The sequence below is a fragment of the Camelus dromedarius genome, chromosome 9 (genome assembly GCF_036321535.1).
Source record: "Camelus dromedarius isolate mCamDro1 chromosome 9, mCamDro1.pat, whole genome shotgun sequence".
Lineage (NCBI taxonomy): Eukaryota > Metazoa > Chordata > Mammalia > Artiodactyla > Camelidae > Camelus > Camelus dromedarius.
In genome coordinates, this window is record NC_087444.1 from 4,183,688 (window position 1) to 4,201,991 (window position 18,304).

The window sequence follows — 18,304 nt, forward strand, 5'->3', positions numbered from 1 at the left end:
TAAGTGCGTGTGTCTTGTCCATGGAGGGCACAGATATCTGTCCCAGCACCGATGGGGACTCTAGATCAGTGTTCCTCTAGGTTTGAAACCCTCTAGGGGCCACAGGACTCTTCCTGTGGTTCCAAACTGTTTGAACATTCCAGAATATTCTTTCTTCAGTTCTTATGGCAAATGACAGAATTTTATGGATTTTCATTTTCTCATACAACTAACGGCTTTTTACCAATCAATTAAGTGCTTAATGCGTTACTAAAGCTTACTGAAATGTGTCATTCATGAACCAAATGGGTGCTTTACTTAATTTCCTGAGGACTCAAATTCATAATTCTGTTAAGCTGTCTGGCTGCCAAGGTGACCCTACAAAACTTGTGACCGCGCCCGGGCAGTGCTGGGATTTTGCAGACGGGGGAGAGAACGCTTTGCTCCGGGTGTACCAGCAGAGTCCCCTTGGATTGGCTGTCTTCTTCAACTGCAGTTATTCTTGTCTTATTTACCGTTTTTCTTCTGTTGATTATTTGGGTCTTGTTTAATGCATTATATTTTTACCATGTTGAGCGTTGCGTTCCTTTTCAATCCTTTGTTCTTCCAGCAGAAGTGGGAATGGATGTAGGAAGTGAGCCATGGGCTGAGGTCAAACAATTGCAAGAATGATGATTTCCACTCCACCTCCTGGGAGGGGCTCTTAGGTGAAGGCCACCTCAGTTGGGTATAGCAGCAGTTGGCTTGTGTCTTCTTTGTGGAACTTGGACGAGTCCCTCCACCTTACGGAGCTTCTGCAGAAAGACAGGGTCAGCTTAAATGACAACCCCATCCTTTGGGGGCATGCTGAACCTCGCTGTGGTGCCGGCCAAGAGCTGGGGTGTGCGGGTACCATGTGGCCGCACTGCAGCCATTCCATGTGGGACATGGGACAGGATGGAAGACATGTGACGTGCATGGTTTCCCGTTGTGTTCCACGTGGCAGGATCATTTTTCCCACATTGTACCTCTTGTCCATGGTGAGGACTTACCCTGGGATCACAAAGGTCAGTGATGTTTTATGTTGCCCTGATCTCGAGCCTCCAAATCCTGTTGAGTGGACTGAGAGTGTGCGAGGACCTCCATATGCCTCCCCCGAGCCGTTGTCCCAACACTGCTGCTCTGTAGTGACAGCAGTAAATCAGTGCCATAGCTGGTGTTGAGATGCTGGTAAGATGCCAGTCACCTCAGTCGTTCTCAGCAGTGGAGAGTAATGTCCAGTAGCTTTCCCCTCCCATTTTGGCTGTGGGCCAGTATGCGGGGTCACTGGGTGCCTGGGGAGCCTCTGCTGCATCTCCTGGTCGTGACTTGAGGAGAGGACAGGGTGCCTCAGATCCGCCCTGTGCAGCCCGTCAGGTTGCCAGCCCACTTCAGTGTGGCAGCCCTCTGGATATGAGACACCAAGAAAAGCGTAGATTATCACCTCTTGGCATTTGGTTGGCAATGCCCATGGCTTCCTGTATGTAACAAATACACTGATCAGAAAGGCCCAGGTGATCTTGTCGAGTCCAGTGCAGAGAGAAGCTTGCTGCTACTTGGGAAACATACACATCTCTCCCCTCCCGACTTCATAACCCCCCCGCCCCCACCCACACTGCCTGCCAGTGCCTTCGGGGAGCATAATGTTGGTCTCTGTCTTCTGAGCCTTTGTGGCAGATGTGACTTTGTAGTATCTCCAAGCCTTCGCTCCCTGCCTCCACTTTCCTAGCAGTTAGCTCGATTTCAGTGATTCTCTTCCTCGCAGTCCATCAGGAGCAAAGGCACTTGGCGACCCTTCCGTGTCCAATTTTGGTTCATCCTCAGCCAGCTGGCGGATCTCCAGGGCCTCCTCTTCTCCTCTCCCCAGGGCAACATGTGCAGTGCAGAAAAGAAAAGTAATGAATATCATGCAATTTCTCTGACTCGATTATGAGAATGATGTAAGGTTCTTAAGAGGACACAGTTCTTGAGGTGGCTGACATCGCCTCATCCCAGAGCATCCAGACAGCTGTTCTTTCCATGACAGCGGCAGTTCTGAATCCTGACACCCCTACCGACTGGTTTGAAGCTATTCTGGGGCAGCCAGCTGATGGGAAGAGCCCTGGAGAGAGGCCTCTGTGTGTGCGTGTTGTAGAAAGAAGCTCACATGTGTGTCAATATGATAGTCTGCATTAAGGGCCATTTATAGATGATGGTATTCCTCTTGGCACAGCTGTTTCATGGCAGATGCTACTGTCCTGACTTTAGATAGAAAGGAATTGAGACACCTATTCGTCAGAGGCCCCAGACTGTCTGGGAGAAAGCTGACTGTATCCTTATGTTTCCTGGTGCGTGGCTCAGAGCCTGCTGGGCTTAGGGCCGTGGCTTTGTGTGGCTTCCTGCGGAGCAGCCTCTCCGGAGCCTGGCTCCCACCTGCTGTGGGCGTGTTGCAAGGCTCAGGGCTCAGGAGGGTGAGGCCCAAAGCCCTCATCCCCAAGTGGGCCTCAGTGGCCTCTCCTACTTTTGGAAAAGGCCCAGAGAGCAGCTGCCATCTGTTCCTTCCTGACTTGAAATTCTTCAACCATCTTGGAGAAGTAATTAATGTTTGTTGAATGACTGATTGCCTCACTATAGGGAAGGGAGGGTGAGTTATGCAATGGGCCCTCAGCTAATCAGAAAATTCTCTTGGGAGGCAAGAGAGGGTTAGGCTCCCTCCAAGGTGTACAGCTCCCGAAGACAAGAATGCCACCCCTTACCGGGCACTCCCGAGTACCACGCACTGTGCTAAGTGCTCTGTGTGTGTCACCTCCCTGCATCCTCACAAGTAGTCCATGAGGAACGTACGATTAGTACCGTTGATCTTTTTTCCATAGATGATGACACTCAGATTCCGAGAAGTTAAGGAGCAACCTGCTCCAGGTTAGCTGGAGGAAAGTAACAGCTGAGTGTGGAGGTTTGGGGGCCTTGAAAGTCATCTCCTCTTCCTTGTCCAAGTTCTGAACAATGGTGAGACCCAAGAGTTGGAGATAAAGATTAAAAGCATCACCTTGAATACCTAATCAGCAGGTTGGAAAGTGCATTGTAGGAACAGCTTAGTAATGTTTCACCCTTAAGACAGACAGACCAACTTGCCCTCCCCAGGCCCCGCCGACCCCGTGGACCTGCCCCTGGGCTCTCCCCTGCAAACTCGGCAGAGAAGGTGTGTGCTCGGTGGCAGGCAGATCCCAAGGGAAGTGATGGGGAGCTGAGCCAGCCTGCGCTCTGCACCTCCCTCCAAACTCACCCAGGACCTCAAGTCAGACCCCGCCTCTGGAACGAAGGAGAGGAATCAGGAAGGAAGGAAGTCCCTGGCCGTGGAAATGCAAACATGAGGTGGCCCCCACCAGGGTCATTTAAACCCGGGTCTTCGCTCGTCCACTAGGGAACCCCTTCTACAGGGAGGAACTCAGACCCCAAAACTTGAGCGATCAGGGGATACCCTCCCCTCGTTCCAGTAGAATGTGGGGTCCGAGTGTGTCAAACAGGGTCACGCGGTGGGCAGGGCTCTTTCTGGTTCTGCTCTTCCCTACCTTGTTCCTTCTCTCCCCGCACCCTCCCGAGCTTCACTGACACACTAGGAACAGACAAGCACGTCACATCACACAGTGTGTTGATGTGAGCTGGCCCGGCCCACCTCGTACGCAGAACTCTAAATGGATTTCCCCCATACCTTGGACAACGTGGAAGTCAGGCCCTGGCTCACAGGACAGAAGGGTGGGACCTCACCTCTTACTGATGGTACCAAGCCCCCAGTTTCCTTCTCCAAGCATCGTCTCTCCTCATTACACCTCAGCCCTCCCCTTCTTCTGGAGATATTTGTCCACTTCCTCTGAGAGCTCCTTCTTGCCCCCCCTCTCCCCTCCCCATTTCCCAGCCGTGCGGTAGAGCGGAGCGAGGGCAGACAGGGCTGGGTCTGGCTCATAGCTCCTCCACTTACTGTGTGGCATTGGCCAGGTCACTTCACCTCTCTTACTTAGCCTTGGGTACCCCATATATAAAGCAAAATTCACACCTACCTCATAGGCAGCTGAGAGGGTTGGTTAAACTAATACCTGGGGTCTGGCTCTTAGCACCTGCCCCGTGAATGTTAGTTTCTTTTGTGAGGAAAACAAGAGGCTTAGTTATTTTAATTTATTCGTTCATTCACCAAATATTGGAAGGCCACCACGTGCCAGACAAATTGGGTGTAACAATGCCTGTCTCCAGGGTTATTGTAAATAATTAAGGAGATAATGTTTGCAAGGCTCTTGGGTTGGTGCCTGGCACGGAGAGGGCCGAGCGGAGAAGACGGAAGCGCGCTGCGGTCCCGCCCGCGCGCAGGGAGCGCGGGGAGCGGCGGGGGGCCTGCGCGGTGAGGCTGCGGCAGCGCCGGGCTCGCTTCTCCAGGCGCGCCTCTCTCTTCCCCGCCACCCGCAGCCAGTGCCGCTGCGCTCACGACTCGGGGGAGCTGACTTGTTAAGAGCGGCCCTTCTGATCCTTGCAGTCCGGAATGATGCCCAAGTTTCCCCTCGAGAAGGGTGATGGTGAGGGAAGGCCGGTACTCAAATCCAAACCCACGGCCAGGAGACGGAAGATGACTCCGGCCCGAGGTTCAGGACACACGGCCCGCACGGCACATCCGTTGGGCCTCCCTCTTCTGCGTCTAGTACTGATTGTCTCCCTCTTCACCCCGTTTTCAGCAGTCAGGGGTGATTGTGTCACTGCCGAGGGAGGTTTCCAACAACTGGTTCAAAAGGTCATCTGACCCAAGGCCTCACCATTTGCTTATCCATAAGTCTCCTTTCACAAGTCTGAGCTCCATGTAGGACACGAAGCAAACCCTTAATGTACTTCGTCCCTTCCTGTCATGACATGCTCTCGGCACGCTGCAAATACGCTGAGGGAGATCTCCTGTGCTTTTTAACTTTGATCTGTGAAAACTACCTTTGGAGTCAGCAAAATCCAGCCTCCCCATAAATAAGGAAGCAGGTGACCCATAAAAACCCTGTGCTCCGATGAACAGTGTTCAAGGCGGGGCCAGGGCAGCTGCCCATCGCCTCCTCCTGTGTTCTTCTCACCCGCAGGCTAGTGTGCGCCGTGGGTGCCATGCTTCCCGGGCCACTGAGGCTGGGCCATCCTCCGTGATGGCAGCCAGGGTGGGGCCCGGGGTGGGGTGGTTCAAATGGAAGATGGAACTTTCATAATCCAAGTTCTCAACATTACCTTAAGTGTTTAAGAAATGTAAAGATTATGGATTAGCTTTGACATTTCCCAAATTCATTTAGTGTGGGAAATGAAATTAAACTGTTAAGTAGCTCCTACCCCAAATCTAATCTTCTTCTTGATGGAGAGCAGGTTTCCTCATGTCACTTCTCTTTACCTGCATCTGCTTCTGGAGCAGAGTCATTGTCCAAGGCTCAGACGGCCCACCCCTGAAGCCCACGCCCTCCTCTCCTGCCTTCCACACCCTCCCCTCCTGCCTTCCACGCCCTTCTAAGCAAGGCACTGACCGAGTCCATCCCTTAGCTGTCGCTCCCCAGTTGTCTTTGTCTTAGACACAAGGCTTGTTGGGAGCAGGAAGCACCTGTTGGCCAGGGACTAGAAAATGCATTCAAAAAAAGGTTAATAAAAAAGGAAGGCGGTGTGAGTCACAGGGGTCGAGGGAATAAAAGCTGCTGCCGATTCCATGTTCTGCTACGAGCTAGAGTCTGACGGCACTCTGGGCTGCCACTCCGAGCCTCACCTTGGACCAGCTTCCACATGGTTGTGAATCTCAGCCACAGACTCAGATGTACAAGAAATACCGTACTGTGTCTCTCAACCTAATTTCTGACTGTGAGCTCCCGTTCCACTGGGCTGGCAGGAAACCTGTTGTTCTCGGGCTGACCCCCGGGGGTTATCCGCGGTGTCAGAGAGCCCCAGGCACTAGTACACACAGGCAGCCCTTGAGACATCCATCTTCCCATCTTCACGGCTCCTTCGGGCTCTGCTTGGGAAGCAGGTGTCTTTGGGAAAGCCGGCTATGGCCCTGTCTACCTGGATGTGCTAGTGGTAGAACCCACCCTCCCACTTTGTCTGGGACTGCTCTGGGTTTAGCACAGAAAGCCCCCTGTGTCTGGAACCCCCTAGATCCTGGCAAACCCAGAGCAGACCCTTTAGAGTCCTGACGCTTCTCCTTGCTCTGCTCAAAAAAGCAGACCTGGACCCCTGGTCAGGACCCAGAGATCTCCCCCCAGTGCAGGGGGTCTCACTTTCTAATCTGGAGGTGGAGGGGGACCTGCACGCCCGCCTGCTGCTCCCAGACACTCAGGTCTTACTGGGAATCCCCTTCCTTCACCATCTCCACTGGTAGTAAGGGCTGGAGGAGCTTAAAATTTTGGAAGTCGAAAGCTAGTACAAAATGCAGACGAGGTATCTTCTTGCATCCACCCCTCCACCAGCTCCTGACCCTCCCCTGGAGGAGTGAGCTCAGCACCTGAGTCCTGCAGGAATGAGGAGAGCGGAGGGGAAAGGAAGGAGGAAATGCACACAGGGTGAAAAACAGAAGTCTGGAGAGCAAAGTAAAGCATCACACGTGTATGCGGGACAGCTGGACCGTCCTCCTTCCATTTTGAGTCTTATCTCTGCAGACAAGGTCTGTGAAAAATAGGAGAGGAAGTGACTAAGAGAATTTTGGTTCAATTAACTTTCTTATCTAGGCCAGACTAGAAAGTTCCTAAAAGTTTTGGCAAATGGATCCAGTCTTTGAAGTTCTTCAAGTGGTTTCATCTTCCCCCTCCTTTGCCTTTTACAGAAGGCCTCAGTGGGCACAGGGGTGGGGCAGGGAGAGGCATTTGCTAGACTTGCCTTCATCCAGGGCGTGAGACAGCTGAGGCCAAATGACTTCACCAGCACGCAGCTCGGGGAGGGTGAGAAGGGCCCTCTGGGCCTGTTGGTCATGCCTGTGTCTTGCCTCCATCAAGGCAGCAACAAAGAAGCTTAGCGAGGTCCAAGAACACAGTCCTGTTGACCTGGCTCAGTGCCCTGTCCCCAGCCCTGAGCTGAGCGGAGGCACACCTTCCATCCATGTCTGTGGATGGAAGGATGACGGACTAGGAGAGCCCTCGCTTTCCCAGCACTGGCCCTGGCTCGCGCTGCCTTCACACATCTGCTGGAGTATCTGCTAAGAGTAGCAGGGAGGCAGTAAAGAAAAAGGAAATACAGGCTCGAAAGAGCTGCCCTTTCCTGTTGGAGCTGCCCTAACAGCACCCAGGACTGACTGCAAGAGAAACTGCTTTCTCAGCAGGAGTGCTCATGGACAAAGGAAGCCAAAATGGAAGTCTTTGAAGCTTCAGAAAGAAGAAATCTGTTGTCACAGTCAATGTCTTTAAGCAGATGCATTTTTCTTATAAGTTTTCACTGCCCGCTGAGTCAAGCCAAGCCATGGACAGAGTAGCAGTTACTCCAGGCAGCCAGGGACCTGTCAGCCGGCTCCCAGGCTCTCTGTCAGCCTAACAGGTCAACTTTTGCTTCGCCAGCCTCACCCCCATCAACAGCGAGGGACAGAGGGACAGACACCTGACTTAAAAATTATTCCCCCCAGACGTGCAATACGTGAAACGTGTAAACCTTCCCACCTCTACTTTCCATCTCCCTCTCACCACTTCCTCGGTCCTGAGCTTCAAGCCAGAGGTGTTTGACCTTCTCTGAACTAAAGAACCAATCTTCTCAGGTCTGTACATAACATAGCCATTTACTGAGTTTTACAGCACACCAGGCACCACAGTAAACATTTTACACACAGTCTAAGTTGTATTAGGCAGGTGTCACCCTCACTGTGTGAACAAGGAAGCTGAGGCCCAGAGGCTGAAGAGCTGATCCAGGATGCTTGCTACTGTGTGCTGATCCGTGTGATCCCAAGTCTGTAGCTTTAGTGGCTTCATTGTGCTGCCTGGACTTCCTTGTCGAGGGTGTGGGTAAGGAGAAGAGGAAACCAATGGTCTTCACTAACTGGGGATAACCCATCCATTTAGTCGTCTTTCTAATAAAGCCTGAAGTCAAAAAGCAGTATGGGGGGAGGGTATAGCTCAAGTGGTAGAGTGCATGTCTAGCATGCACGAGGTCCTGGGTTCAATCCCCAGTACCTCTGTTAAAAAAAAAAAAGTAAATAAACCCAATTACCTTCCTCCCCGCCCTCCCCCCCAGAAGCAGTATGAGCATTTGCCATTTCAAGGGGCTACAACTTTACTTTTGCCCTACGGAAGTCCAGTCCTCCCTTCCGCCTTGTTCCTTCCCTCCACGATCGTGCACGGTTCGGATGAGAGTGAGGCACGGGAGGGCCCTCCGGAAAGGGCCTGTTAGATGAAAGCAGCACTCCTGTGCAGCCCTGTCCCCTGGCTGCCTCTTCACTGAGCACCTTGTCCTGGTGGGTCTTCACTGTGGAGGGCAGAGCTCTGCTCGCACATCAGTGACGGCCGAGTCCAGTGAGAGGCAGTGGCCTCGAGACAGGCTGGGACCTGGGGCCTTTCGCTGCAGTGCTTGGCACCTGGACTGATGTCTCTTCGGGCAACAGAAAACAAAGGAGCTGTAAGGGACTGAAGATAACCACCTGCAGGTGCAGCGGGGCCAAGTTAGGAACAAGAAGTTACAGAAAGACCAAAACCCACCTCCCATTTCTGAGGTGTCGGGAGCTAAAGCAGGCTCTGGGAGTGATCCCTGCCCACAGCGCCACCGAGGGGTGGGCAGGCCACCCCAGCCACCGCTCCGGCCCGCCCCCCCCCACCCCGTCCCCACCCCATGTGAGGGACCAGCTCGCCCCTCCCCGGCTCAGGGGGCGAGTGAGGCACCTGGCACTTCTTTCTGCTCCCTCCCTCTGTGCTGCAGCGCGAGTCCCGGTAAAGCCTTGCCTGAGTTTCTCCCCTGGTCTCTTGTCCATTTCTATTGATCAGGAGACCGAGAACCCTGGTCAGTAAGAGCCTAACTTGGCTTTTTCTGGATTTTTGGAGGAGGGGACGTGGCTGTGAATATCCGATTCATGTCCCGTCTTCGTCACCTCCGCCTGGTCACGTAGCCTGCTGAGATTTCCTTTTCCTCATCAGTAAAGTGAGAGGGTTTTCCTAGGTGGCCTCTGGGGCAGCCTTTTAATCCTATAACGTTCTGCTGAAGGAACAAACGTACCAGTGGGTTGAATTTGGGTTTGTACAAAGAAATAATACTTGGAGGTTTGCCAAAAGCATCTTCCCCTAGTCATTCAGTGAGCCTCACGGAGAGGGCGTCTTGGTCAAGGGACCACCCTGGCCCTGCAGGACAGTGTGCAGGGCAGCTGGCACAGAGCAGGAGGGGAGGCGGCAGGCATGGGGGCTGTGCTGTGTGCACCCGACTGAGTCGCTGAGACCATCGTCACCGAAGAGGCTGTGAGTGTTCTAAGTCCTGACAGTCAGAACGGTAGTGACACCCACTAAACTCAGGAGGCAGGAGAAAGCTTTAGAGGACTCGTGTTTCACCACCCGTCCTGCCAAAACTTAACACACGGTGTTAAAAAAAATATAAACACTTTTCATAATAAATTTAGAAAGACTGTTTTAGAAACCTAAGTCTTGTGTGTAGGTGCAGTGGTCTGATATTCAAATATTCCTGCCGTTTCAGTTTCGTTTCATTGTCTTTTGTTGAAGTCAAATTCACATTCGTGCTCTTCTTCAAACAGCACTTTTAATTTTCATTTTTGTAGCTGATGCCTGTCTGCCCATCTTTCCTCCCTTCTGTGTCTCTTTGCAGAGAACGTTGGGGTGAGGTCCACGTGGTGTTGGCAATGGTTATTTCTGAGCAGTGGGATCGGAGTGACTTTCCCGCTTTCTTTGTGTTGCTGGATTTCCTTTAACGATGAGCATGAAAATGATAAAGCCATTATTCAAAAAAAAAATAAGCAAAAGGTACATACATTTTAAAAGAGGCAACAGGACAGCACCGCCGAGCGCCTGGCTTCATAGGCAGCGGAGGCCTCCGCCGGCGAGCCCTGCCTCCAGCGCTGGACGGGCCTGGTGGCTTCCTCACTCACCGTCTTGCCGGACTGTTGCGGCCGGTGAGCGGTAAACTCTTGAACGGACGCACCCGGTAAAGGTGAGGTCTGGACACTGTTTACGGCCCACCTCCCTCAGCGTGTGTTTGTGATCAAAACCAGGCTGAAATGAAACTAGCTTGTGATGGTTCCTGCAAGTTTTGTAAGAAAAGACCCCTGGGTGTATGGGCATGGGTGTAGGCTCCGATTTCACTGGATTTCTTCCGGTTCCGAGGGAAGTATGAACACCAGGGTTCTTTATTCATCATCTGGTTTCTCAGGTTTGTTTTCATAGATCTCGCTTTAGTTTGACTTAATAAATATCAGAACTTTGTTAGGAAGGCATTCCAGAAATAAAGCTGGCTATTCACAGCATGGTTTTTGGCCAGTGCCTTTCCTCCTATACGGAGGGAAACTCTGTTTACCTTTTTGAAGAGTCAACAGAAGCTCGGGTTCACAGTTCCGCCACCAAAAGAAGGGCCCACTTCAGTTTAGCAGGAGGACGAATGACTGCCCTTCGCTGGGGAAGGACACGGCTGGACTGGGCGGGCTTCTGTCTTGAGTGAAGGAGCAAAAATGTTCTTTCTGTGTAAAAGCTGCAATTAACATTCTTGGACAACTCTCAAAGTAAATTAAAGAGGTAATGCAACTTTCTATGTTACCTAAAAGTACACTTAAGTCTCTTCCATTTCGCTTCAAAAATCAGAATTGTGCGTAAAATGGGGATAGTAGTACCCGTGGTGCCTATCTCACCGCGTGGCAGTGAGAAGCAGCTGAGATGAAGTAAGGTAACGGGGAGGGGGCTGAGCCCACCGGGAAGCGCTTAGCACACGTGCAGTGCCTTCAGCCAGACCCCTGCCTGGGGCTGGTGTGAAACACCGTCACAGCAGAATGAGGCACTGCCAAGCGACGTTACCTCGTGGCGGCCATTCAGCCAGTCTTTGGAGGCAGCGGGATTGGAACCCAGCCTCTTTCTGCTGATTGATCCTGCCACATCCTTGGCTCCTTTTAATGACACAGCTCCTGAGAGCACCACTTTATTATTTTGAACCTTCTGGAAGAAAGAGCACAAAGTACAGCTCAAAGTAAATGTTTTCCTGTAGATGGGCCAGTCCGCCTCTTGTAAGTGATGCAATGTTGGTCGCACGCGTGTGACGGGGGTGTGCGATCTCACCTCTCTGTGCTCCGCTCTCCGCAACCACCTCATCGTGCACTCGTGGTGGTGATGAGGATGCAGTGCATGCAGGGGAATACAGAGTCGGGCCTGGCACACGGTATGCATTCCATGAGTGCCTGCCAGTATTATTTTTTATCTGTTTACATGCAGGGGTTGTGCAGGTGATAGCAAAAGAAAAAACAAAGCCACAGGAACAAATCAGGAAGCTGCTGCCAGGTCTGTGGCCGGCCATTCGGGACACATCACCAGGTGGGGGAGGGGAGTAGAGTACCCGGAAAGAGCTACAACGCCTGAACACTTATTTGCTCCCCAGAGAAGGGCTCACCTGGGCCTGGCCCCTGGCTTATGGCTGCTAATGAGCCCACTGTGCTCAGTGGGTGGGTAGTGGGTGGTGATCACACAGCGTTTACGCACAACTCAAGCGGAGGAGCCAGGAGGCTCCCCACAGGCTTTGGGTGAGAATGAGCCTCGGGAGGTGTAGGGCTTTATGGCTGCACAGAAGGTGGTGATGAGGGTCTGCCCTGAACCTTCCCAGGGCAGCCTGGGGGGCTTCCAGAAGCACAGGCTGAGCCTTCCTGTCGCACCCCCCCCCCCCTTGCTCCCCAGCACAGCCCTTCAGCCCCACCAAGGTCTGGCTCATGACTCCTGCAGCCCCACTTCCCACCACACTTCTCTGCTGGACCCCCAAGTCTCACTTCTCTGCCTCCTGCTGCTGCCTAAGCCGCACCCACCCCCATTCCCCACAGGGACCAGCTAAATGCACCCCCCCTCCGGCTTGTGCTTCGACTCCACGTTGCCCTCACACTGTGCCAGAGTTGTCGTTCATTGTTCACGAGCCCTCCCAGCCTCCCCTGCAGCCTGTGACGAGCCCTGGTGCGCAGTCCGCGTGAGTCTGAAAACGCAGCGGCCTAGACCTGGAGGGAGTCCAGTCCCAGGCAGGGAATGAGACTGGGGGCCTAAATGTTAAGGTGCTTCCGTGGCCAAGCTGAGACGCCTTCCTTGTATCTATTTTGTGTTTTCATAACTTCAATTTCAAGACAGAGAAATGTCCACCTGTTTGGGGGAGCTAAAGAAACAGGCACACAGGATTGTGTCTGGTGATAGATGAAAAGCCTGGTACCACCACCTCCTTTTTTCTTGCTTCAGGATCTCCTGATTAACTTTCAGAACCAACAAAGTGTGTTGCCTAATCCTTATCATAGCCAGTCCTTCCCACGTATCGGCAGGGTCTGGGGATCACCTTAGCACGTCCACCCTGCGTTCCGTCGGCCCCCGCAAATGCAAACGCTCCGAGCCAGGACTTACAACACTGAATGTTTCCCGCGTCCATCTTCCAGCGGCCTGACAAGGAAGAAAAAGCATAAATCAGCCAATGCTGAGGCTGCAGACTTGTTCGATGCGTATCCTGTGTGTTGAGCGACCCTCCCTCCTCCAGCTCTTCATTCAGACATGAATTCTAGGTCTCTCTGTCGCACTCAGGGTTGACCCTGTGGTAAAACGCTGGCGGTGTAGTAACTGCAGGAAGGCATGTGTATAATTTCCCTGTCAGAGTGGTGTTAATGCCCTCTTGCAGTGGGCATGATACATTAAAGAACAGATAAATGCTTGTGGGCCCCCAAGAGCTGTGGAGTCAACGCATGCGTGACAAAGTACCATTTTAACCTTTAATCATTGTTGTCAAGGAGCAAAATCTATTTTTATTGCTTATGAGCAGCGGTGCCAAACTGACTGTGGGGTTGTGATCTGTAGGAAAAGGAAGTTCCCCGCGGAAACTGTATTCCCAGTATGAATCAGAAGTACACTTCTCCCCAGTTTAGAGGGGAGAGGGGGTAGGTGGGGACTGGGGACACAACCTGAACGCAAAGACAGCCTAGCGGCCTGTGGTGGAGCTGCTGCCGCCAAGCCAGACCAGGCTGGGGCCAGGCCTGCGGTCTGGAAAGCTGGTCCCTGCGAGTGTGAGGGATCCAAGCCTGTGGGTGAAGGAACTGCGGGTCCCTTCCTTCCACACCTCCTCGCTGCTCAAAGCATGGCCTCTGTGTTTCCCAGTTGTAAATGAGATCATCACCGGTGAGGTTTGGAGGAAATAGGCGCCCCTTATTAATGCTCTCTGTGAGCCTGCGCTTTGCTAAATGCTTTATGGGGAGTATGTTCTTTAATCCTCCCAACATCCCTTCGCACGAGGTGCTGTAACTCACTTTACAGATGAGGACCTTGAAGTCTGAGAGGGGTTAAATCATTTGCCCAAGACCGACAGCCAGTCTGTGGTAAGGAATAGGATTAGAATCCAGAGACGGTCTGGCTACAGGGCCTGGGCTCACCGTAACCACCACGCTTTTAAACAGCCTTATGCTCAAATTAAAATTGGTAGTGTCATGTCCAGAAAGTTAGAATGAAAAAAAGAAAAAACCCCTGATTTTCCTGAGCACACGGGACAACGCCCTTGACTTTGGTTTCCAGTCTGTAAAAGAGTGGTTACATCACTCTCCACCCACCCACCCAGCGCAGTCTCCGGGATGATAAATTGGTGCTCGGGGCTCTGAGAACCATAGACGATCGAAGATGCATAGTCAAAGAATGAGCAGTGAGTTTCCACGTCCCTAACTCGAGGCTTCAGTCTCCAGCATGGTGGTCTGAAGTCCCCAACAGCCAGTTTGGGATTTTAAAAGCAAATTTCACATGCGTTCCGTGTCAGTCAGAAACCAAAAGTTCTCGCGGCATGCCACTAAGGCACTTCTGTAGGGCCCTCCTCCGACTGAGAACATACCCTCTGGGACAGCAGGGTGCCTCGTCGGGGGAGGAGGGTGCCCAGCCTTTCATCTTTGAGAACCACATGTTCCTCTCTAGCTGGCCTTGGAGGGAGGGAATTACAGCAAGAGGGTCCGTTCATTCTGCGGCCTTACTCTCCACTGCCTCTGCCACTCTGAGACCCGCCTCACTGGGGGCTGGATTACTGCAGCAGGCTCCAAATTGGTTTTTTGACAAATTTTTGAATGGGTGTATGAAAGGATTCGATTTGTACCACGAGATTAAAAGAAAAACTTTCATCTGCTACCTTGGCCAGATGGAAAGGCGAAACCCAAGGGGGTAGCGTTCCGGTGTATTTTCTCAAGAAAGTTATAAATTCTTTGTTGTAAATTTTCCTTGAAAACTTTAAGTAGCATTTTAAAGGTTTCAAGTGAAATATAAGAAATAGATGGTTTTGAAATTACCATATAGTTATACGGCTAAGGTATTTTGGAAAAATGGCTTAAGGAATCTCGTATGAACTCAGGCTCACACTTGTCCTCTTTGACTTAGTAATCCCGTTTCTTGGAAGTTATCCTTTAGAAATTTTCCAAAATTAGGAAATTAAGATGTTCATTGCATAGTTATTTATAATAGCAAAATACTTGAAATAATCTAAACATGCTCTAGCTACACATGTAAGCACGTGCGCGCGCGCGCACACACACACACACACCCCTGATAGAATATGTATTTATTAAAAATCAGAATAACAAAAGCATGGAACCACATGGAAGTGCTCATTGTGTACCACTTAAGCTGTACGTTTTTTCGTTTCCAGAACTTCTTTTCCATTTGTTTTCTGCTCTGCCTCTTCATCTTTCATACCAAGCTGTTCATTCTTTATGGTCACTGTTCCTTCCTTTAAGGAGTTAGCATCTTAACCATACTTCCTTAAATGCTTTGTTTCAGATTGTTCTCAGGGTACAGACTCTCTGGGTTGATGTGCAGTTCATTGCCTTGCATCATCCATGTATTTTTCCTGTGAACGCTTCATCTTTTTCGAGGGTTGTTGTCGGTGGGGCTCCACCATTCCCCGGCCTGGGAGGATGTGGCTTTGCTCTGACCCTGCTCAGGCCCTGGTCATTTCAGTGGTCCCAGGTGGATGCTGTGTTTCTTGACCACGTTTCTGGAAGGGCTGGTTGAGTTGGAGTATAAATCCTGACTCGGTGCAGACAGCACGTGGCCTGAGCATTGTTTCTTACCCCCAGGCGGTTAAGTCCTAGCCCTCACCCCTGAAGTTTTTACTGCTTCCCTGCTCATTGGGCCTCTGGGTACGGCTCTCACCAATAGCTGGGGACTGCTTTGTTTCTAGCACCTAAACATTCTTCCCTGCCCTCAAACTCCGCTGTGCACTTAAAAACAGTCTATGCTCTAATCATCATTTCCATCTGTTTGTAGCTGAATGTTCAATCCACCATATTGACCAGAAATACCTATTTATCTTTTCCATTTACTTCAACTATGTGAGAACATAGGTGCATATATTCCAGAGACTGGAAGGGACTTTGAAAAGGAAGACTTGTTATGGGTAGAGATAGTGGGTTTTATAGAAGCTGTTTCTCTCTGTTTTGCAAGTATTCTGTATTGGCATCATATGTCTTTAAAATAGTATGAGTCATCATCTTTTTAACTGTGGTCTTTTGTTTCAGAACGCATACACTACAACTGCCATTAATGGGACAGACTTCTGTACATCAGCCAAAGATGCACTCAGACTCTTGTCCAAGAATTCAAGTCACTTTACAGCTGTTAACTGCTTTGGAGACTTCATAATTTTTCTAGGAAAGGTAAGATGTCTTCATTAAAATAAGAACGGACATTGGGATCCCAAAATTAAGCCATACAACAAGGCTCTGGATGGGAATCGCTGCTTTCTTGGTGTTTACGGCACAGCATGTGCCCCACCCTCTCACTTAACCCTCAAGCTTGTGAAGTATCCCTGTCTTATGGATGAGAACACCAAGCTTTTATCACTTGTCCAGGATACCCAGGGTTTGAATCCGTGTTACCCCTAGCTGAGAGCAATTCTTTCTACCATTCAGAATCCACCTTTTTCATACCTGAAATGGAAATGCTAGCAACATCAAAAAATGAACGATTTATAACGGTTGTTTTTCATAAAAAATATATGGAAATAGCATTGAAACCTGATGAAATGTCTACATTACTTAAGGGCATTAAATCCATAAATATAAAGCCAGTCCCAAATGGAGCCAGTTACATTTCTGCTGTCATCTTCTTCCAAGGAGTTGTATGTAGTCTCGTGAAAGCCTCATTTTTCACATCTGTGAGCTCAAGAGAACACGTCCCTCTCTGGGTTGCAGGGAAGAGTACCCGAAATACCGTTGAGAATGCTGCTTCAGCCCCCACCTGTCCATGCCGCAAGCTGAAGTTTCTCTGTACCGTGCTAGGGTGCCTCCCTCCGTGTGACGGTCGCCCACTGGGCTGGGTTCTGCATACCTCAGTCCTGGACCGCCCCCCACGTCTTTGCTCTTCTAAGCGGGATAGATGTCCTCGCTTCTGCCAGCTGTTCCTCCACGCACGGCTTGAATGCAGGGACTTCCACAGTGCCCAGAGAGAACAAGCTCTGTCTCCAGTTGTGATCTGGCCAAATATGGGGACTCTTGGCTCCTCATTTCGCATGACTGTCATAGTTAGCTGTCAGTAACAAGTTAGAGCATGCTTGGATTTCACAGGTGTCCGTTAATTGCACATGTATTTTAAGGCTCAGCTGGGCCCCAGAGATTTCTCTTGCGACAGCAGCTCTGGAAACACGAACCGATGACGCCTTTCCAAACAGCCTAAGTGGTCTAAGTTGTCGTCGTCTCTCAGTGGATAATGTTTTCACGTTAGCTTCCTAGGCTTGTGGGAGATCTACTTTCTAATGACTACTTACACATATTTTTGGAATGAGGTTGCATCTTTATAACAGATTTTACTTTAGGTAATAATTCATTTTCCTGTATATTCCAAAAAATGGATTACATTTTCCTATTTTTCCATAATGGCTAACGAGCTTCTAATGAGCATATGACAACCAGTGAGTCTTTGTTCTTTTTGAACGATGTAGCATTCAGACATTCATGTCCTTCTTCATGGGTATCCAAGAGCAACGAGGGCTCCAGATGGGCTCCAGTTTGTTAAAGAATTAGGTACATCATGGCCTGTAATCCTGTTCCTGGAAATATAATAATCACATAAAGCAAAAGCCTATAATCCTATTAACTCCCTACACCAGTATTGCAAAACCCATCCTCTTCCATCCCCAAGGTAAAAAGTAATCACATATTAAAACCACATATCCATTCACTGGATTGTTGCACCGTTGTTTTAAAAAATGGTGTTTATAAAACAATTTTTAAATGGAGATGCTTGTTGTAGTTTTCAGTGTAAAAAAAATAAACTTTGTGACGTACTATTACATCTACGTACATACAAAAGCTAGGCACGTTGGGTGAAATTAGACACATACTCTCCCCATCCTCCAGGTTAACCGGGTTTTCTTTTGGGATCACAGCTTTTCATTCTTTCGTTGCACCAGATTTTCTGACAGGCCGTCTTTACAATAAGGCACATACGGGCACTCACACACGTGCACATGTATGAACCTATTGCTTATAACTGACAAAAATCTTTTCTAAAGTATCCTAATCAACCAATGCACAAAGATTTTCAACAGCATCTTGTTTCGGACAGGTGCTGGTGGTGTGTTTCACTGTTTTCGGGGGCTGATGGCGTTTAATTACAGCTGTGAGCTCCAGGTGTGGGCGATCCCGCTGCTGCTGGCTGCTTTTTTTTGTGTACTTAGTAGCACAGTTTCTTATCGGTGTTTGAAACTGTGCTGGACGCACTATTTCTGTGTTTTGCTGTTGATCTGGAAACAAACGATGGATCATCAGAAAAGCCCTTCTTTATGGACCGAGAGTTTTGGGTAAGTAAACATTTCATTTCCTGTTTCAGCCTCCATGCTCCCAACCCTAAGTGTTGCCAGCTCACACAGGAAGGAGCCTCGGGCCCCGCTCATGCTCTCCTGGAGGCGCTGTGAGCTTCTGCCACGTGACCTGACTGTCCCCCTGAGATTTGGGCTGCATTTTGAGCTTGATCCCTCCTTCCGTATTGAAACCTCCCTGGAGTGAAGTAAGGCTGAGCGCTTAGCACTAACCCAGTGCCCTAGAGGAGAGGGTATCCTGGACACAGAGACAGGCCAAGTCCCTTTGGTGCTCATGGCCTGGTCTGGCCTTTAGGATGGTCTGGAAGTGTAATGATTGATCTTTTTTGAGAGCATTTGTGTATCCCCAAGCATCATGTCATAC

The 18,304-nt window shown here is 50.3% G+C and overlaps 1 protein-coding gene across 1 annotated transcript in view; it reads left to right on the forward strand.

Annotated features, from left to right (window-relative positions):
* The window catches only part of SLC44A3 (solute carrier family 44 member 3), a 64,437-nt gene that overhangs the window by 43,663 nt on the left and 2,470 nt on the right, over positions 1-18,304 (forward strand). The window contains 4 exon segments of the mRNA XM_031457641.2: positions 15,641-15,778; positions 17,688-17,718; positions 17,721-17,798; positions 17,801-17,922. Coding sequence (XP_031313501.2) covers positions 15,641-15,778; positions 17,688-17,718; positions 17,721-17,798; positions 17,801-17,922 — 369 coding nt within the window.